The sequence below is a fragment of the Bos taurus genome, chromosome 16, assembly GCF_002263795.3.
Source record: "Bos taurus isolate L1 Dominette 01449 registration number 42190680 breed Hereford chromosome 16, ARS-UCD2.0, whole genome shotgun sequence".
Lineage (NCBI taxonomy): Eukaryota > Metazoa > Chordata > Mammalia > Artiodactyla > Bovidae > Bos > Bos taurus.
Window position 1 is genome coordinate 38864021 of NC_037343.1, and position 21883 is coordinate 38885903.

The following is a 21883-nucleotide window of genomic DNA, read 5'->3' on the forward strand; positions in this document are numbered from 1 at the left end:
GGCTTAATATTTTTCAAAGTAAAAATTAGTTTGTTGCCAAGAGAAGATTTTATATAAAAATTTGAGGTTGTGATTTCTATTAAAAGGAATTTCAGTTCAGTTCAGTCACTCAGTCATGTCTGACTCTTTGCGGCCCCATGAATTGCAGCACGCCAGGCCTCCCTGTCCATCACCAACTCCCGGAGTTCACTCAAACTCACGTTCATCGAGTCGGTGATGCCATCCAGCCATCTCATCCTCTGTCGTCCCCTTCTCCTCCTGCCCCCAATCCCTCCCAGCATCAGAGTCTTTTCCAATGAGTCAACTCTTCGCATGAGGTGGCCAAAGTACTGGAGTTTCAGCTTTAGCATCATTCCTTCCAAAGAACACACAGGACTGATCTCCTTTGGGGTGGACTGGTTGGATCTCCTTGCAGTCCAAGAGACCCTCAAGAGTCTTCTCCAACACCACAGTTCAAAAGCATCAATTCTTTGGCGCTCAGCTTTCTTCACAGTCCAACTCTCACATCCATACATGACCACTGGAAAAACCATAGCCTTGACTAGACGGACCTTTGTTGGCAAAGTAATGTCTCTGCTTTTTAATATGCTATCTAGGTTGGTCATAATTTTCCTTCCAAGGAGTAAGCATCTTTTAATTTCATGGCTGTATTCTATTATTTTATTATTGCCAGTGCTTCTGTAATTATTTCTCTTCTTGTGCCCTAGGCTAACATCTAAAACCAATTTTAAGCTTTTTCAAACATGTTTTACCAGCTCCCTCTGCTGACATTTTCTGAAAAGATGAAGCTGCTTAAATTCCTTATAAATTCTGAATTTTGAAATCATACTTTTAGGGTTAGGGAACTAACCCTACTTGGGAGAACTTGATGACACAACAGTCACCTAATTGGCCTTCTTCTATGCACAGTTCCTGTAATAGTTCAAGAGACTAATTCTCAAGAGTCACAATTTGGTTAAGCAGAACGCCCAAGTCACTGGGGATTGTGGTTTGGGGTGATTTGGCGCCCTCTAAAGGCTACCGTGAGAAGAGCAGCCGCTTACCACGTGCTCCCCTTTAAGTTTAGAGCTCCGTCGGAACTGTGACGTTTAGGAGGATGGGCGAAAGGGGCAGAAGTCGCTTGTGGCTTTCCAATCCGACAACTCTATTCTAATTCGTCATTGAACGCTCCCTCGAGATCACGGAAGTTTCAACTGGTGCCCTACACAACTTCTTTTTTTCCCTCAGCGAGTATATTTCCTGTCATCAGCATGACAGGAAAAACGGCAGTTTTTGTTTTAAACTGAGAGCACTTTGATTAAAGTCAGCATTCCTTTTATTTTTTATCTTCTTTTAGAGCAAAGACTTTGGATTTGGATTTTTTTTTTTTTTTTTAAGACAAACACTGTCTTTGGCTATTGGCTTTGAGAAATAATTTGTAAAATTACCTCTCTGTGCCAACAAGGTAAGTGTCCTGGATTTTTTTTCTTTTAATGGGGAAATGTTTCCAGAAGCTGATTTCACAGAAGGTAAATATTCCCCTTGGTGAGTGCACTCCTTAGAACTAAGTGTGATCCTCTCTTTGCAGAGTCTCTTGATTAGGGTTAAGGCAGCAGAATTAGGGAGAAAACCAGGAAGCAAAGGAACTTCTTAAGGAAACAAAGTTATGCTGTAGGAAGAAGCCACCCAGAAGGAAGATGTGGAGAGAATAACAGAATCGTGGGACTGTCTGTGATTCCAGGCTCCTTTCTGATTTCATCTTTTGGATGAGATGGAATTGCCTGTCACTGAGAAACACAAAATATTCCACAAGTGTCAGGTTCGGAAATAGGGTAGCAAAGGAAGAACACTGGTAGAGTGAAATAATAAGAAATATAAACAGATCGAAGTCCAAATTCATATAAATCATATCAGCTGTATGATTTGCTAATCATCCAAGTCTCTCCATGTCTCAAAAATGACTGCTACATTTTATGGTGTGTCAGGTATGGGATAGGGTTTTCCTGTTGTTCAAAAATCCAACTCAGTTGATTAGGGCTTCTTCTATTAAGGAACTAAATATCAGCAACCTTTGACCTACAATGGACCTTACGATTATAGCACACTCTTACAGTTTACAAAGAGCTTAGCAGTACTATGTCCTCCTAGACCGTCAAACCTGCAGTATTCTCGCCTGCCTTTCAATTTATGTCTATTTGGGGCATCAATTATCTGGCACTTGGGTGTTTTTGCTCAGGAAAAACACAGCCTAGTACGTGTCTTTAGCTAGGTCTCCAGGCGTAGATAAGCAGCCCAAGAATGTCTGCAAGCATTTGTACCCAGAGCATGCTGCTGTTATAGGACATATTGCCTGATACCATATGTGTCAGCCCCTGTCTATATAGTGGCATCTTCTTGTGGACAGTCACTGGGTCTGTATTTATTACTGTTATTTAGTCACTGATTCTTAATTATTCTGGGGGCCCCCAAACTTGGCTCAGTATCTGCCCTTAGAGTTACATAGAGTGCATGTGTGGAGTGAATTAATTTGCTGCCAGTCTGTTCACTGCAGCATATTTTGCATTTTAACCAGATCACTTAACAACTATTTCTTTCATCTTATTATTGCAAAAACACAGCACAGCGAGATCTGCCAATTCCAGACTTCTCCCTTGTGCCCTGGAAGTGTATGTGTTCTTATCGGTGGAGGCCATTTATTTATGAATAAAAGCTATCTAGACCTTTTACTCGGAGAAGGCAATGGCAACCCACTCCAGTACTCTTGCCTGGAAAATCCCATGGACTGAGGAGTCTGGTAGGCTGCAGTCCATGGGGTCGCTAAGAGTCGGCACGACTGAGCGACTTCACTTTCACTTTTCACTTTCATGCATTGGAGAAGGAAATGGCAACCCACTCCAGTGTTCTTGCCTGGAGAATCCCAGGGACAGGGGAGCCTGGTGGGCTGCCGTCTATGGGGTCTCACAGAGTCGGACACGACTGAAGTGACTTAGCAGCAGCAGCAGCAGCAGCAGACCTTTTACTCTCCAGTCCAAAGGAAGCCATAGGTGTGTTTGCCTATGTGTTTCCAACTTGTTGATAAATTTTATCTGTGTGAGACGTCTTTTCCAGAAAGAAGAGAGGAAAAGAGGGAATGGTTAGGGAGGTGGGAAATGAATCCTGTAAATATTTGGTGCTAGGCAGTTTTGTGTAATTATTATCACAGTTTCAGACTCAAACGATCCTTCCGTGTGACTGTGTTTCTTATTTGCAAACAGTAAATCTTAAAGTGTGTAAGTGGGTTGTTTGGGGGGGCACATGGCTCGTCAGTTGCAGAGACAGAGTTCAAACCCAGTTCTGCTGCCTCCAGAGTCCATTCTTACTGCAGACTACTCAACTCTCCCAAAATCAAAAAGAGACTCCTAAATAAACCAAAAGTCTCGAGGGGGAAGAGTGTAAATTTTGCTTTAAATAATGAAGCCAGGCAGGAAGTTCTCAACCTTACAAAGGGCGGGATGGCAAGTAAGATTTTGAAACAGGCAAGCCTGGAAAAGCCCTCTGATGCTGCAAGTCCCTATGTCCTCCTCTGGAACCAGGTAAGTCTGAGGGTTCCAAGGGCTCAGAAGTCTTCTTCTGCCCCTGTAAAGTCACTAACTCCCTTTGTAATTGTGCCAAGGGGTTATTTTTTATTTTTTTCCCAGAGCTTTCCCCTTTCTCACTTGTATTAACTGCCGCGGTCCAGCCCCGGCTGATCCAGGGTATTCGAAGGGGAGACGGCTTCAGCGAGTTCACTGGATACAATAGCGTATAGCTTTATTTAAATATTAATTAGAGATATAAATAGTAACAAAATGAGGATAGCTCAGTAGGAAAATTCAGTGGAGAAAAGAGGCTGAATAGCTTGGTTTAGGCAGAAAATCAATATAACCTATGACATCAGGTTAGCTCTGACCACAGAGGCCGCAGGTGCCCTCTCGAATAGCGGAAGGTGCCCCACCTTAGGCACCTTCTCGAGTGGGTCCTAGAAGCCCAGGCAAATAAATGGTCGCAGAGGACCTCCACGCTCCAGATGGAGACTCAGCTGGAATGTGAAAAGAAAGAATGACATGGGGAGACCAAGCTTTGGTGAGCAAGGCCCGTAGCTTTATTTTCAACAGGGGCTTTTATACCATAAGTTGTACATAGAGGATAATAGGGGGTTTGAAACCATGCAAAGTCAGCAGTCTTTGATCCTTATCAAAACCAGGGTTTCTTTCCTGCAAATTTATCGTATACAAATGGTTTAGGTGATGTACATCATCTTCTGGCCAGAAGGCCTATTAACATTTTATGACTCTTGACAAAGGTTTGTCAACCATAAGACTTATTTTCTCTGAGTAATTATTTTAAGGTTTGGGGCCATCCTCCGGAGGTGTTACATAAAGTTGCATTCCTATAGGGCAGAGGTGTAGTGGGTTTACAACAAAGGAAAGAATTTATTACCTTAAGGGTCTAAAGTTGCTAACACCAAGGGCACTACTTATTTTTTCTACATACCAACTATATTAATTAATACACATTCAAGGATACAATACAGGGGATGTGGAAACTTGGCAGCAAGCATGGGCTCATCAATGAAATCTTACTAGTTTTATTCTGACAGTTTCTAACTCTCTGAGAGGCTCTAAGCTATTTGAATATCTTAAGCTTCCCCGTGCCGTGCCTCTCGAGGCTGAGAGACTGTAAACAATCGTATGCATAGCTGTAGGAGTCGGGGTAAACTTGTCAGGCGAGTTAGAGAGCTATCTAAGGGGTTTGGATTTAAACACTCCTAATGCCCAGGAGCTTATTAACTGGAGCTGTAAGTTAACTCTTTATCAGAGAGAGTGAGATGGTGGTGGGGGACAGCCCCCAGTAAAGTCAGAGGTGAGAGCACAAAGCAGTAAAGTAGGCAGACTCTGGTTTTGGGGGGTAGATGCTCGAGAATTTCCAGGGGGACTCCTGAGGCTCGATCCCGCCTTTGCGTATGCCGAGCCTCCTTCCTCATGACCTTTGCCACGGGTGGAGCTCCTCACGCTGGCTCCCAGCAATTAACCATACCTCTTTATTTTCTATATTTTGGTGCTTTGACAGTTAAGGCCTTGCTGATGCCAAAGGGGCTGCTGCTCCCAGGCTTAGGCAGTTCCTTGAGGTAGTAAACCACCCTCCTGGGAGGGTGACCTTTTGAATGCAAACCAACCAATCCTGAGCCCTTTTCCTCCAACCACCTCCTTTACTGACACTCACTCTTCTTGTGCCTGGGGATTCTGATTTGGCTATAGAGAAACTGCAAAGCCCTGAGGACAAACCCCCCACCACAAACCCAACCAGAAAGCATGGCAGCAAACCTGAGCTCAAATTAGGGAAGAGGCTCAGGAGCAGAAATCATGGGACACTTCAGACTCTCATCCCAGTGAGATGTGCACATCCAGACTCATACTCAGATATCTAGAGTCTCTCTCGACTCAGCCTCTTACTAGCAGACTGGCCTTAAGTCATGTTCAAAGACTCAGCAGTTACACCTGAGTCCACCTGACACTTCAAAGCCTTCCATGCGGCATAAACCTGATTCGCTGGAATTAACTTAGTGTTAACCCATCTGATCAAAGAAAAATGTATGTTGACATCTGCAGATGCCCAAAACTACAATTTTAAAAATCTGATATAAATTGTCATGACACCTTCATGCTTCCTCCAATCTTTCCTGACAAGGATAACATCCCCATTTCCATGTGATCTCATCTTGGTCTCTAGAATGTGCCATATGGATTTCCCTGGGGACTTAGTTCTGTATTACAGTCAGTCAAGCTTTCATTGTTCAAAGTTAAGAACTTCCCCTCAATTAATGTAGTATCTTTTTTGCTGGCAGGACATGACCCATAACTAGCTACTCTTTAGGACTTTAGATGCTTTAAATAAAAATGAACATTTTTGCTGGTTGCAGTTCCTAGGATTTTGGGAGGGTTAGGTGATAGCAAAGTGTTTTTAATACTGAGGGAATATAAAGTCTTAAGGGGATCAAGACCTTTTACTCCTCAATCCAAAGGAAGCAACAGGTTGTGTCTATCTATGTGTTCCCAAATGTTGATAAATTTTATCTGTGTGAGCTGCCTTTTCCAGAAAGAAGAGAGGAAAAGAAGGAAAGTCATTAGGGAAGTGGGAAATGAATGCTGATTAAGTATTTGGTGCTAGGTCTTGGCTTAACTAGCTAATAATAAGAGCAAAATTTAACTGAGTACTTACTATGTAGCAGACACACTTCTACAACTTTTCCAACATATCTCGGTCATTTAATTTCAGGACAATGCCTATTTTAGATAGGCATTATTATTTCCCCTCTCATTGTACTGATGAGAAAACTGAGGCACAGAAAGGATAAACAACTAGCCCAAGATAAATAAATGAAGCCAGCATCCTGGCTGAAACAGTCTTATTTCAGAGCCCTCATATTTAGCCAAATTATGATTCTGCCTTAGCTCAGAAACAAAAGGAGGGTATCTATATCATTGTGAAAGTTGAATTCTGTGACAAGGGCTCCCTTCTAGCCTTGTCAAACAAAGAAGCTCTGCTTAATCTGTATCATACAGAACACACCATGGCCAAGAGAGTTGCAGTGATCGGAGCTGGTGTGAGTGGCCTGTCCTCCATCAAATGCTGCTTGGATGAACACCTGGAGCCCATCTGCTTTGAAAGAAGTAATGACATCGGCGGACTATGGAAGTTTACTGTGCGTAGTTCATACCCTCCCACCTTCACCAACTATAATCTGGCCATTTGCTTTGTCCCTGCCCAGGCATGGTGGCTGTAGTCTATCTTGGTGATCATTAAGAGCTTCCCAGGTTGCTCAGTGGTAAAGAATCCGCTTGCCAAAGAAAGAGATGAGGGTTCGATCCCTGGGTCAGGGAAGATCCCCCAGAAAAGGAAATGGCAATCCACGCCAGTATTCTGCCTGGGAAATCCCACGGACAGAGGAACCTGGTGGGCTGTAGTCCATGGGGTCTCAAAAGAGATGGACATGAGTGAACACACATGCATGGTGATCATTAAGGGAGCCACTCATTGCAGCATCACAACTTTGTGTATGGTGTTGTGCTGACCCCACGCAGGACGCAGTCTGATAGGTGATGAACCTGAAGAATTGGCAGGGTAGGGGCAAGAGAATTTGGAGGAAAGAGGAAGAAAGAGTTAAGTCTGATACACAAACATAGGATTGAAAGTTATGATGATTTCTGCACCAGGAACATTCTAAGACAAAGTAGCAGAGTATCACATTGGGTAAGCTGAATCTCACTGGTGAATGTGAAGCAGATGGCACCTTAAGAAGGACAGAAGTTGGCAGCAGGGGATGGATCCCCAGCCCCAAGGCATTGTTCATGTCTTTTGGAAGAGAATTGGCAAGGAGAGGCAAGAATCCAGACCTTGTTAGGTCTAGGGGGTAGTTTTTACATTATCAGAAGAACAACAACCCAGGCACTATTTCTCTTAAGAGTGGAGTGTGCAGCCCAGGGTGTATGCTCAAGGTTCGGCCAGCCATTAGGTGACTTGAGCATCAGGAAGTAGGGCTGGAAATGACTAAATGTCACATGATAGGTTGTTGCTGAGTCGTGAAAGACACTGGAGATTCTTGGCCTTCATAGGAGAGGAATTCAATCCAGGGCCAGTGATGAGGCTTAATTGCTCAGAGCTTTTGTGTGATAAAGTTTTATTAAAGTATAAAAGAGAGAGAAAGCTTCTGACATAGACATCAGAAGGGGGAAGAAAGAGTGCCCCCTGCTAGTCTTTAGCAGGAAGTTATATAGCTACTAGCAGGTTGCTAGTTAGAGAAAGGAAATGTCTCAAAACTCAGAGACTGGCACCAGGCCCCTTACCCACAACATTCATTTTGAGATAACATTGGCACAAGGTGAGTTGTCCCAGGCCATAAAGTGATTGGCATGAATCTTGGAAGAAAGGCAAGCAAATACCTAGCAAATTCTAAGCAAATACATAGTCTCATTAACATAGCTTAAGAGAATATTTACATGAATAAAACATACTGGTTCTGAGCCTTAGGCAAACCTACTTGAAGAAAGACAGAGTCTAGGGTAAATATAGTTCATTAACATAACTTAAGAAAAATATTTCCATAAGAAAAACGCATTGGTTACCTCAAGGTTTGAAAAAAGTTGAGTTCAGGTGGAACCAGGTGTCGTCGTGGCAACACAGAATTTTAAAGGAACTCTTTCAATTTTGTATAGAGAAAGGAAAAAAATCTGACTTGTGTAGTTTGTTTCCTCCTACCACTTAAGAGAGAGATAAAAGACGTTTGACATTTGCAGCCTATTTCCTCCATTTGGAGACCCCTAGCCTTCCTACCTGCTACCCTCTCACACATGCCTCTGGCCAGAATTGGTCCTGGTTACTGGGAATATCAGGGTCTTCAGTGGGAATAAAGGGATCTGCCCCTGGTAGGGTATAAGGTGTCAAAAGATGGAGGCCCAAGTAGTAAGTGCTTCAGGGGGAAGGGAAGAGCAGCATTTGGCAGGAGCTCAGGGCTGGGGAGGTACTTCACACTGGTATGAATGAGGGAAGCTTGCATGGAGGAAGTGGCATTTGCCAGTCTTGGATGAATGGTGAAGAAAACAGAATAAGCAAATGTATGTAAATGATCACAACTCTAGGATTATAGTGTACTGTGCTGTGCTTAGTCATTCAGTCATGTCTGACTCTTTGTAACCCTATCGACTGTAGCCTGCCAGACTCCTCTGTCCATGGTGATTCTCCAGTCAAGAATACTGGAGTGGGTTGCCATGCCCTCCTCCAGGGGATCTTTCCAACCCAGGGATCGAACTCAGGTCTCCCGCATTGCAGGCAGATTCTTTACCACCAGGGAAAGAATTTTCTGAGCCATCAGGGAAACCCATAATATACTGGGGGGAAAAAAAAAAAAAAAATTTTTTTTCTGGTGTACTGTGGGCCTCATTAAGCCACCAAAGGTCAGTATGGAAGAAAATATTCGGTCTGGTTTGTGTACTTTTCTGCTATTTGACCCTATTGTTGCAGGAAGGGGGACCCCTTCCAGGGCCCAAAACTGGGCTCTTGCCTAACACTCGGAAATGAATTGTCCAAGGAGACACATCTACTGACAAAGCAAGAGATTTTATTGGGAAAGGGCACCCGGGTGGAGGGCTGTAGGGTAAGAGAACCCAGGAGAACAGCTCTGCCCCGTGGCTTGCAGTCTTGGGTTTTATGGTGATGGGGTTAGTTTCCGGGTGGTCTTTGGCCAATCACTCTAATTCAGAGTCTTTCCTGGTGGTGCACGCATCGCTCAGCCAAGATGGATGCTAGCGAGGATTCTTGGAAGTGGACGAATACACGGCGTCTCCTTTTGGGAGAAAGACTTCAGAGAGACTTGTAGCCAGGTAGCCAGTTGCCTAGTTTTATAAAAAGTAAGGTTGCAGTTACTAACTTCCAGCAGACATTGTTTTGAGAATGGTGGCATCCAAGCCTGACACGACTCAGCAACTAGGCAACTCTTCCATTTGGTGGTGGCTTATTAGTTCCGTATTCCTTATCAGTATCTCCTGTCATAAAACAACTCATGCAAATGGTTACTATGGTGCCTGGCCAGGGTGGGCAGTTTGAATCAGTGTGCTTCCCCTAACACTATGGTTGGCTTGGTTTCCTTCTCCTATTATAAACTAATGATATAAACTAGTGATATAAACTAATTTTAGAAAGTAATATCGCTACTGTATAGCACACAGAACTCTACTCAATGTTCTGTAGTGACCTAAATGGGAAGGAAATCGAGAGAAGAGTGGGTGTATGTGTATATATGACTGATTCAGTTTGCTGTACAGCAGAAACTGACACAACGTTGTAAAGCAACTATACTCCAATAAAAATAAATTTAAAAATAAAAAAATAATATTGAGTTAAACAAAAGAAAAAATACAGGACTTCCCTGGTAGTCCAATGATTCAGACTTCACACTTCCTCTGCAAAGGGCGTGGGTTCATTCCCTGGTTGGGAAACTAAGATCCCATATGCCATGAGGCCAGGCCAAAAAAAAAAAGAAAAGAAAAAATATAAATTAAATATAATATCAATACTCCTGAGCACTAAATAAATTAACACTATTTAAATTTTGATGTAATTTCTTTCAGTCATACACATATTTTTTTCCAAAAATGCAATGGTAATATTCATTTCCATTCATTCAAGTATTTGTGATGTCCCTCTCCCAGGACACACAGGGAACAAGATAGACAGGGCCCCAACCCTCCTTAGAATCTAGTGGGAACAGAAACTGTAAACACATCATTGTAATGCAGTGTCATCGATTCTGTGCTCAAAGTACAGGGTACTAGGTTGGGGCAGCAGGTACGATAGCTACCTTGTGAAGATCTATAGGGTTATGGAAGGCTTCTTAGAGAATGTGATAGCAAAGAAAGAGACTTGAAGAAGAAATAGAGATTAGCTTTGAACAAGTTCATTGGTGTCCTTAATATAGGTCTTTTCATTTTGTTTTTGGATGGCAAAGACCAAGATAAGACAAGGAGTTGAGGAGTCCAGGAGAAAACAGAGGCTGTCAGTGTGTGATGACCCCCTTCATGAAAATTGAGATGAGACAGAGAGAGACATGGTTGTAAGAGGATTTTGTTTTAGCCACACATTCCAGGAAACAAACTCACTCAGAAGGACAATGCAATAGTGGAGTGCAGTTTATTACACCGGCGGGCCCAAGGCAGAGTCTCCTCTTAGCCAAGGACCCCGACGAGTTTTTGTGAAAACCTTATATACCCTAAGTGTACGTGCCCAAACCCACCTCCCCAAATTCCCTGAAACTAGTCTGAACAAAGGAAAAGAAAGATACAATCAAAGTTAACCTGTGATTCGTATGCCTTAAGCCTAGGTAGTTAACAGTGGACAATTATCAATAGGCCTGTGGTCATAGCCCAGTAAGCATAATAGAATGTATGATTCTATTCAGTTACACAGATAATTAGGGTATTCTTTTAGGCATGGAAAATCTAGGTATGAGCCCTGGGACTCTTCCTTCCGAGGGTTTGGTTTTCCAGTTGGTATATCGTTTCCATAGATACTGGGCATATAGCTCAAGTCCACAGTCCTGCCCAAGATGGAGTCCTGCCTTCAAGATGGAGCCTGTTCTATTTCCTCCTTCAATATAAGTTGAAAGCGGGGGTTGTTTTGAAAATTTGAGTCTTCAGTATTTTAAGTGTGGATGAGAAAGAGTGGTTGAATATATACATAGACAATAACTAGAAAACTTTGTGAGGAATTCCTTAAGCAAAGGCAAGAAGAAGAGGCCCAGAACCTGAGAGGAGGGAGTAATCATGGCAAGGGAAGAAGGAGAAGACAAGGAAGATGGACCATGGGCCCACGTTCATGGAACTGTTTAAAGACACTGTTAGTCCTGCAGAGCCCTGTTAAATGTTGCTAGCTTCTTTGTAGTTTGACGAAGATATTATATTTAACAATTCAACCCCACCAGTGATTTTTTATATCTATAGCAGGGGGATCCAATGCTAAATTTTCCAGAAACTCTTTGGAATGACATGTAGAATGCTAGCTGCTGGTGATCTCTGTTCTCTTCCTCCTATCCCCCTCAGCCCACCCCATCAAGTTAACTGTGCTTGTACACAGGAAACTTCTAAAGATGGGATGACTAGGGTCTACAAGTCATTAGTGACGAATGTCTGCAAAGAAATGTCATGTTACAGTGACTTCCCTTTCCAAGAAGATTATCCTAATTTCATGAACCATGAAAAATTTTGGAACTACCTCCAAGAGTTTGCTGAGCACTTTGACCTTCTGAAATACATTCAGTTTAAGGTAAGATGGCTTGGGTTATGGAAGGTTAATGAATAGGGGCTGGCCCATTCACCAATCTAATTCAAATGGGATGCCTAAGAAAACTTCTTCTTAATTTTCTCTCTATATGAATAAGGCAGATAAAAATCCTGCTGTTCATGTTTTACTGAAGTCACTAAAATACTGAATTTCCTGGTTCTTTTTCTAAATCCAAAGTCTCATTCAGGATGAAATTTAGAATTTTTTTCAGAGGAAAGGAAAACTGGATTTTATTCATGAAACCCATTGGAAAGAAATAACTAGAAGTCTGAGCCACAGAAATTATAATGGGTCAAAACTCATTTTCCTAAATTTTTCCAACATTCAATATTTTAACTCGTCTTCTTCTCACCAGAAATAAAAACTGAATGTTTCTTCCTTGCAGTGAAATCATTCGGATGTTTTGGGTCCTAATCTTTATGACCACTTTTGAGACTTTGCACAAGTTATTTAACTTCTCAAGGGAGAAGATAAACCAATATTGAAAGGCCTTCTAACATGAGACTTACTAGACCCACTTGAAATAACAAACACGGTTACCATACAGTCATTGCATGAAGTCCCGAGATGACTGGTGGAAAACGAGTGTCTGTCTTTTGCTTTCAGACCACCGTGTGCAGCATAACAAAGCGTCCTGACTTCTCTGAAACTGGTCAATGGGATGTTGTCACAGAGACAGAGGGGAGGCAGGACAGAGCTGTCTTTGATGCTGTCATGGTTTGCACTGGACATTTCCTGAATCCCCGTTTACCTCTGGAGTCATTTCCTGGTGAGTCATTTCTACATGAAACCATGCCTGCTCTTCCAGGTTCTATGGGAAGTTACTGATTTGTAATTGGAAAAACTTTCTCATGATTCTAGACAACTTTATGTTTACCCTCAGAAATAATATGTACCAAATAACTTTGAAAGACTGAAGTACTATACAGGTGTCAGGGTTTTTTATGTACTTATAAATATAAATGCTGATGTTATCATTTAAGTTTTATCATGCCTATCTGATTCAAGTTTAGTGATCACATAGGGCTCAAAACCATCAGATCTGTCATGAAAAAGGATAGGATTTGAATTTTATCATTAAATTACAGGTCATTTGAATCAGAAGTGAACTGAAATTCAATAACTTAAAAGAAGTGACAGTATAAGGAAATTTGAGAGAATTTTTTTTAGGAACTAGCCCAGAAATGATACATATAAAGAAATATTGTCACCCTTCAAGATAATCATTTCAGACTTCCCAAGTGGTCCAGTGGTTGGGAATCTGCCTGCCAAAGCAGGGGAACGGATTTGATCCCTGCTCCAGGAATAGCCCATGTGCTGCAGGGCAACTAAAAGCCCACACACCACAACTACTGAAGCCCATCCATCTAGAGCCCAGGCTCCGCAACACGTGAAGCCACTGCAATGAGAAGCCTGCGCACTGCATCTAGATAGAAGATAGTACACTCTCACCGCAACTAGAGAAAGCCCACCTGCAGCAGTGAAGACCCAGCACAGCCAAAAATAAAAGTAATTAATTTTTTAAAAAATCATCACAATAATAATCCATCCACCTCCTAAACTATCCACACAAAGCAGTTCTAGAAATTCCCCTTTGTAAATGCTTTTGATTCAATAGCACATTCTTTTTAATATACTCACAATTGGCAAAACTCCATCTTTTGAGGTCAAATGAGGATTACTAAAATGTAGCAAAACTACTCTTCTTCTGTTACTTATAAGTGGCCCTAAAGGCAGTGGAGTATGAATTTTTGAAACTTCTCTGAGGAATGAAAAGAACTTTTAGGAAAGGAAGATGTAAAGAACAAAGTTTGCCAGCCTTAGCCAATAAAATATGAAATAAATCTGATGAACATAATCTCAAATTAACAAGATATTCTATTTTTTTAAATATTTTAGGGGTCGAGGGAGACTTCAATATATAATTTTGCAAAGAAGCAATGTTGTAAATTGTGGGCCAGCTTCAGGCTTGCTGTTAATCTAAGGGCTAAACAGACAATCACCTGGTACTAAAGGAATATATAACTGACTCATAACAATGTTTCTATGGGGAAAACTTTAATGACCTCAGAGAGGTAGGGGAGGAATTATTATAAGAGAAATATTGAGGCCCCCCTCTATTTTGCCCTAAAACCCAGTATTGGCAAAGGAAAAAACTCACACATACAGATTTTAGAGACTTATCCTGAGGGGGGTTTTGGTTTATGACCAGACTTTAGAAGAGTCTGTTGCATGGGACAGCAAGAAAGATAATCCCAATTTCCTCCATGTTTCCAGAGTGAGGTACCTTGGTGAGTGGATATGGTGTAAGGTTTCTGGGAAGTTCCAGTTTGCCGAGTCAGACACAACTCAGCGACCAAACAATAACAACAATGGTTCCCTGCAGACAATGGCCCTGGATAAGTAGCATTTAGCATAATGGTTATGAACAAAGTTCTGGATCCAGACCCTGGTGCTCTTTGCATAATCTTGGATAAACATAACCTGCCTAAGCCTCAGCAAAGTGGAAATACAAATTCCTATTTCAGAATATTGATGAGGATTAAATGTGAAATACTATGAAATATAGCCCCAAAGGAAAAAATAACCCAAAATATTGCACATAGTTGGTGAACGGCAGGCAGAAACAGAATGTAAATCTGTTTCCTGTATGAAGATTCTATGATTTGACACTGATACAACAGGGCCTCCTCATACTTGGGCTAGACCAATACAACCATGAGACCCTAAAATCTAATAAATAATTTTGGCTCCTTCTTGGGTCCTTCAAAACATTATATGACAAACATGATTGTTTCCCAGAACATTGGCTTGCTTTATTACTGTTGTTGCTTTTGTTTTATATATTTTAAAATACCAAAGGGGAAAAAAGGGGGTGGGATGAATTGGGAGATTAAAATGGACATATATACACTATTGATACTATATATTAAATAGATAACTAATGAGAACCTACTGCATAGCTCAGGGAACCCTCCTCTTTCTCTATGCTCTGTGGTGACTTAAATGGGAAGGAAATCCAAAAAGGAGGGGTATATGTACATGTTTAGCCGATTTGGGTTTCCCAGGTGACACTAGCGGTAAAGAACCCGCCTGCAAGTGCAGGAGACGTAAGAGACATGGGTTCTATCCCTGGGTCAGGAAGATCCCCGGAGGAAGGCATGGCAACCCACTCCAGTATTCTTGCCTGGGAAGTTCCATGGACAGAGGAGCCTAGCGGGCTACATACAGTTCATGGGGCAACTGAGCGACTTTCACATGACATGACATAGCTGATTCACTTTGCTGTAATGTAGAAACTAACAACATTGTAAAGCAACTATACTCCAATAAAAATCTTTACAAACAAAATTTAAAAATAAAACAGTATAACACAGAGCCCACAATAAACTCTCTGTAAACAACAGCTACTACTTTATGAATCATGACCTTTTTTGTAAGTTATTATCCACTATCTGAAAATTGCTTGAAAGAAACCTGTGATTCCCCAGATTAAGAAGTGTTTCTCCCTCTTAGTTAAGTTATAACCCTGGCCTCAGTTATAACCTCAGAGAGCTGAATCCTCCCAGAGCCCACACAGGAATCACAGGACAGGGAGCACAAAGTCCAGTTCTGCAGGTCACCACTCATCATTCTTCTCTCTCCCACACTCAGAAGTTGTGTAAGAGTGACTCTTTAAATACTAGTTACAGATTAATGATCACAAATGCCTAGTTATACTTAATCAAGTATTAACAAATGTCATCGAACTTTGTCAGTGGTGTACATGGACTTCAAATGCCTGGTCTTCCTTCTCCTAAGGTAGTAGCTAAGCATTTTCTAACACATAACATTAGGGGGATAAGTATAAGATGAATAAACCACAGTAGCAAAGTACTCCAGAGATATTTGGTGACAAGGCAAACCAAGCCTTACACCCCTGGGCAGACCCCCTTTTTCTGAATTAGTAGTTTTGATTTACCAAATAGATTCCTTTGGAGGGAAGGGCAATGCATTATTGACATAATCATTGATTTAGAATTACCTATGCATGCTACACTTTTTCTTGGGTGCCCTACTCAAATAGGCAGTTATGGAGAATCTATTATTTGAAAAGCATTGTGTTAGGTACATACAAAATCTATGAACCAAGGTCGAGCCTTCAGCAAGCTTCTCTCCAGCCAAACCCCAGTAAATGGATTGAAGCCCCACTCCCTAATGCATTTGGGGCACAGGCTTTTCCCTCTTCTTGAAACTATCTAGTGCTTCCCTTTTCAAATTCCTAATCATCTTTCTAATGGCATTCTTTGGAAAAAAAATTCACCTCCTCCAGGATGCCTGCCCTGGTTCAGTCCAGGCTGATGCCCCATTGGAGCCATTATAACACCTCCTGTTCTGTGAAGCAGTATAGTAGCATGCTTGTCAGCCAAGCTCCAGGGGCAGATGACTCCAGGGGCCTGACTTCTCCAGGCACTGCTACTTACTGTATGGCCTTGAGCAAGTTGCTTAACCTCTGTGTCTTTTTCTCAGCATTAGTAAAACTGAATCATAATATTGTTCACCTTGTAGGGTTGTTGTGAGGTTTAAATTAATTAACATATATAAAGTCCTTAGCAGAGTGTCTGGGACTTGCTAGTAAGGGCTGAGTAAATGTTAGTTGCTGCTGCTGCTGCTAAGTCGCTTTAGTCGTGTCCAACTCTGTGCGATCCCAGAGATGGCAGCCTGTTAGTTAGCTATTGTCTGTTTACCTATTTCTTGCTCAAGGATGAAGTCCTTGAGCTTAGAGACTGCCTTTTATCCTCACATCTCCTAAGCCTAAAACAGGAAACAGTGCCTTGAGTTGTACAATGTTGAAAGTAAAGGTCGTGTAAGGTACAGTTATTAACCAATTGTGTTTTGTCTCGTAATATGCCTGCAGGACTCATCTGTGGGGCTTGTCCTTCTCCCGCCCTTGGTTGCAATTGCAGGCCATTCCCACCAATTTTATGCTCACTCTCAAATAATAAAAAGTCCTCTGTCATCTTTTTTTTTTTGTCTTTGCCACACAGCATGCAGAATCTTAGTTCCTTAACCAGGGGCAGGGATCAAACCCATGCCCCCTGTTGTGGAAGCACAGAGTCCTAAGCACTGGACCTCCAGGGATTTCCCCCAACTTCTCATTTTTATAACTGAAATATTCTATGTTGTGTAATAGTAAAAACTTGCAGTTACCTGTAATGGTGAGAGGTTTCTCCCCTTCCTCAGCCGGTGCCTGCTTTGTGCTGACTGCGGCCATAGGAAAAAGATAGTGTACTTGGCTACTCTCTTCCTCTGACTGTTCCCTCTGTTCCTCTCTGACTCTCTTCCTCCTGCAAGTCCTTTGCCCACCTGCTCCAGTCTCTGGCACTTCCAGAATTGAAGTCAGGGGAAGGACATGAAGAAGTACAGGGGCAGGAAAGTTTTTTATTGACCGGCACCAATGAGGTGCTAGTTCTCTCAGGCCTCGGGGGTGTTTAAGATCCATGCTTTGTGGGGTTCTCTCCAAGGCTCTGCTCCAGAGACTAGCCAGCCCCACTACTAGGGATCTCTCAGTGCAGCCCCTGTTAATAGACCAAGCACTCTGGGGCTGCCCAGTTGACAAGTCCTTCAACCCTAGCTCCTCCCCAGGTCATCTGCATACAAACTAGGTTAAGGTCTCATTGCCAGTCCAGATGGCTACCATGTGCAAAGTCCCTTTAAACTGTCATCAGACAGGCTCTCTCCTACATAGCTTCGTCTGGTCCACAGGAAACATGCATTCCACACTGTCAGCAGTTAAATGAAAAACCTGCTACCAGCAAGTTTTTCCACCACCCCTTGCAGGCAATTGCTGTCACGACCTGTCAAACGTAGGCCACACACCATTCTCTGTGCTCCATAGATTCCAAGGGTCGAGGTCACACAGGGGTCTCCCGGAAGCTCCTCAAATCTGGCTTCATGTCAAGGGGACCAAAAATGCAACAGCGCTTTAAATCCTTTCCTGAAAGTCTCCTGTTTCCAACCTCTGGCCACTTCGACTCAATCCTTGAAAGTGAGTAAGGGGCTAAGGATGACAGAACTGGTCTGCATACACCTTTGCAAATTCTGCCTAGCTGGTTTAGCAGGGCCCTAGAAATGTGGCAACTATTGCATTTAGTTTTCAGCTTTGGGGTCCTCAGCAGGCAAAGACTCCCAATTAAAATACTGTGTTTTATATAGTAGCTCTTCAATAAATGTAATTGAGTAAATGAATGAATCAGTGACTGGAGATTGATAAGGTGAGACAGTTTTCATCTTTTTACATGAAAATTGCAAAAGTACTTGAAGTATTAGGGTGAGAGGCTGAGGAGTCCTCTAAAGTGCAGAGCCCCCCTTTCTGATTCTTTGTCGTCTTACCGATCAGTGGGTCTGAAGGTCGCTGGCCCCATAGCTCTTGTTCCCTCTGCCACCTCTCGTAATTTCCATTGTTGCATCTGTGACCACTGACCCTTTATAGCTGGTCCCCAAGAAGGGTCCTCCTGCCTGATGTTGCTTGGAGCCTAGAGACCAAATTCGGTTCAGAAGCACAGGAGGCTTTACTCTTTGATTGGAGAATGGAGAGGAGTGCCATCTGGCTGTAGAGAATAGCTCTCCTGGAACGATCGTGGGCGGGGCTGCTTTGTAGCGTTCTGTAGCGGGGAGGGGGCGGAGTTCTTGCCAGACAGGTGCAGGCGTGATGTTCAGGCTCCAGCTCCAGATTGCAGGGCAGAGCAGCGTTCCCGCAGAAGGCCCACCACCGCCAACATTTCGAATTCAGTGACGTCCACACACTTCTGCATACACCCCGGTGCTGAGGAATCTGTACAGTTTAGGAGTGTGTTAGTCACTCGGTCATGTCCAACTCTGTGTGACCCTCTGGACTGCAGCCCACCAGGCTCCTCTGGCCATGGGATTCTCCAGGCAGGAATACTGGAGTGGGGTGCCATGCCCTCCTCCAGGAGATCTTCCAGACCCAGGGATGGAACCGGGGTCTCCCACATTGCAGGCAGATTCTTTACTGTCTGAGCCACTGGGGAAACCATTTTCATACTAGGAGCTCAGGTCTAAAGGGCCAGGTGTGAGGCCTCTGCATGTGGCACCCTGTGAGCAAGTGACACTAGACTGAGCATAAAGGAGAAGAAAACAAGATTAGACTTTATCACCCAGAATGGGCTCTGCCAACCACACATCCCTCCTCTGTCTTTTGTCCTGTTCCTCATCCTTGAGGGGTATTAGGGGCTCAGGTCTGTCTTCTGTGATTCCGTTCAGTTCAGTTCAGTCACTCAGTCGTGTCCGACTCTCTGCGACCCCATGAATCACAGCACGCCAGGCCTCCCTGTCCATCACCATCTCCCGGAGTTCACTCAAACTCGAGTCCATCGAGTTGGTGATGCCATCCAGCCATCTCATCCTCTGTTGTCCCCTTCTCCTCCTGCCCCCAATCCCTTCCAGCATCAGAGTCTTTTCCAGTGAGTCAACTCTTCACATGAGGTGGCCAAAGTACTGGAGTTTCAGCTTTAGCGTCATTCCTTCCAAAGAACACCCAGAGATCTCCTTTAGGATGGACTGGTTGGATCTCCTTGCAGTCCAAGGGACTCTCAAGAGTCTTTTCCAACACCACAGTTCAAAACCATCAATTCTTCGGCGCTCAGCCTTCTTCACAGTCCAACTCTCACATCCATACATGACCACTGGAAAAACCATAGCCTTGACTAGATGGACCTTTGTTGGCAAAGTAATGTCTCTGCTTTTGAATATGCTATCTAGGTTGGTCATAACTTTCCTTCCAAGGAGTAAGCATCTTTTAATTTCATGGCTGCAGTCACCATCTGCAGTGATTTTGAAGCCCAAAAAAATTGCTTCCTGTTAATTCCAGGCATCCCCACAACCCTGAGTGGAGGACCAGAGCATCTTCCCAGCTGCCTTTAGATGTGTTGATGGTCACCAGGCTTCAACCCTAACTGTTCGTATCACTGAGTGACAGTTTGTCTAACCTTTTGGAGACAGAGGACACCAGACAATTTAACATACATGGCCCAAGTATTAGCAAGAGCAAATCTTTCCTAAAAATGCAAGTATCTAGGTCTTTTGCCTGTAGGCAAGCATCCCCCAATGTGGAGGCTCACTGCTGTTGCCTGTTTTCCTGGCCACACTTTGTTTTCCGGAAGAGAAGCTTCAGGTCAGAGAGGTTCAATTGAGTAGTCGGGGGCGGCGGGGGGGTTGTTGCCCTGGGGTGTCCTTCCACAGGTTGGGGCTCAGGAACCTCTTCACTCAAGGGTGATGTGCCCAGGGGGTAAACCCTGCAACTTCAGGGTAGAGTGTGGGTGTTAGGATCACCAAGTGGGGTCTCTTCCACTTAGAACTCAGCTGGTCTTCCAGGTTTTTAGGTGCACCCAGTCTCTTAACCAAAATGGGTAGAGAGCAAGGACAGGGGGTGGGGTAATCACTTGGTTACCTACCTGGGGGGCATACTAGAGTTGTTCCATTTCAAGTTAAGGTTTCCCTTCTTTGGGGCGGGGGTGGGGGGGTGGGGTGGGTGGTCAGTGGGGTAGTGGGTGGGTCTACCACACATGAGTTCAAATGCACTTAACTCTAACTTATCCCTTGGGGCTAACCACATAGGGAGTGGGCAATTGGAAGCTACCTAATCCAGTTTTCTTGAGCTTCCTGACACAGCTTGGCTAAGGCCCATTTCAAGCTCTGTTTAGATCTTTCTACCCTCTCCAACAATTAAGGCCTCCAAGCTAAAAGCAGGATCTACCCATGGCACTCATTATCCCTTTCATCATTTGAGACACAGTACTGGATCATTATTGCTTAGAAAGGACCCTGGGAGCCCAAACCTAGGAATTATTTCTGTTAATAACGCTTCTGTGTGTGTATGCTCAGTTGTTCAGTCATATCTGACTCTTTGCAGGCCCAGGGACTGAAGCCCGCCAGGCTCTTCTGTCCATGGAATTTTCCAGATAAGAATACTGGAGCGGGTTGCCATTTCCTACTCCAGGGGACCTTCCTGACCCAGTGATCGAACCCACGTCTCTTGCCTCCTGCATTAGCAGGGGGATTCTTTACCACTAGTGCCACCTGGGGAGCCCTAATAATGCTTCTATCCACCCAGAAAAAGAGTCTGCTTGCACCAAGAGATACCTGAAATTGCTGGGTACTCTCGCCATGGCAGTGAAATCAGCTTGCCAGTCTTCCCCAGGATATGTTCCTCTGGTCTGAACAGACCTGATCTGGAGACCTCTGAGAGGTCTGGTGTTGGGGTTGTTCATTGTGCAGATGGGGCAGGTCTCAACTATCTGACTGATTATACTTCTCGTGCCAGAAGTGACCATGAACTCAGAGAACCAATTATATACCCAGAGTGAGTTACTTGATGAGCCCCCCTGAAGATTGACAAGCTGCAGTTTGGGAAAAGAACTATTGCCTGTGTTCATTACCTAGCTACCCATGGCCTCCTAGATCTCTAGTGAATCCCCATTTCCAGGTGTGTCTAATTCTTCCTTTGTGCAGACTGAGGAATAATTGGATGGATCTGGCCTTTGAGGTATGGGGATGTGGGGGGATAGTTGCCAGGTTATTGGTTCTGGGGCCGCCCTTTGGGCAATTGCACTCGTCTTGTTGTTTCCCTTTATTGCCTCTGCATTCTTCTCTTGGTGACCTCTACAGTGAACCACTGCCACGTTTTTTGGAAGCTATACTGCTTCAATATGCTTAAGCCATTTTCACCTGTTTATTCTCTGCAGCAGACATGCCTTTCCTTCCAAATAGCCCCATGCGTGTAGAATGGCATACACATCCTGGGATTCTGTGTGAACATCAAAGATCTTCCCCATCCCAAAGGCTCCAGCAAGGCCTTTTTAACAGAAGTCCCTGGGGTAGGCTTCTCGCCTCTAAGACATAGGCCTGGGAGGTCTCTGCTCATCCTGCCAGGCTTTTTCCTTCTCTCATAAAACTGCTCCTGTCCATGAATCATTCCTCTTTGGCATGTGGGAGATGCTCATTTCTTAGGTCAGGACAACTGGAATAGATCATGTCTTCTATATAATAGTGCTCC

The 21883-nt window shown here is 43.6% G+C and overlaps 1 protein-coding gene and 1 long non-coding RNA gene across 3 annotated transcripts in view; one reads left to right on the forward strand and one right to left on the reverse strand.

The window, feature by feature from the left end:
- Window positions 1-1174: 1174 nt before the first annotated feature.
- Window positions 1175-21883, forward strand: part of FMO4 (flavin containing dimethylaniline monoxygenase 4) — a 38918-nt gene continuing 18209 nt past the window's right edge. The window contains exons 1-4 of one of the 2 annotated variants that reach the window (XM_010813220.4): window positions 1175-1444; window positions 6561-6700; window positions 11623-11811; window positions 12436-12598. In XM_010813220.4, coding sequence (XP_010811522.1) covers window positions 6569-6700; window positions 11623-11811; window positions 12436-12598 — 484 coding nt within the window. In that variant the 5' untranslated portion in view covers window positions 1175-1444; window positions 6561-6568. The remainder of the gene's footprint in view (window positions 1445-6560; window positions 6701-11622; window positions 11812-12435; window positions 12599-21883) is intronic. The other variant, NM_001192230.1, reaches the window with a different exon arrangement.
- On the reverse strand, window positions 9095-17850 carry LOC107133234 (uncharacterized). Its single transcript, XR_001502062.3, has 2 exons — window positions 17020-17850; window positions 9095-9386 (listed from the first exon to the last, which is right to left on the reverse strand). It is a non-coding gene; the product is annotated as an uncharacterized lncRNA (long non-coding RNA).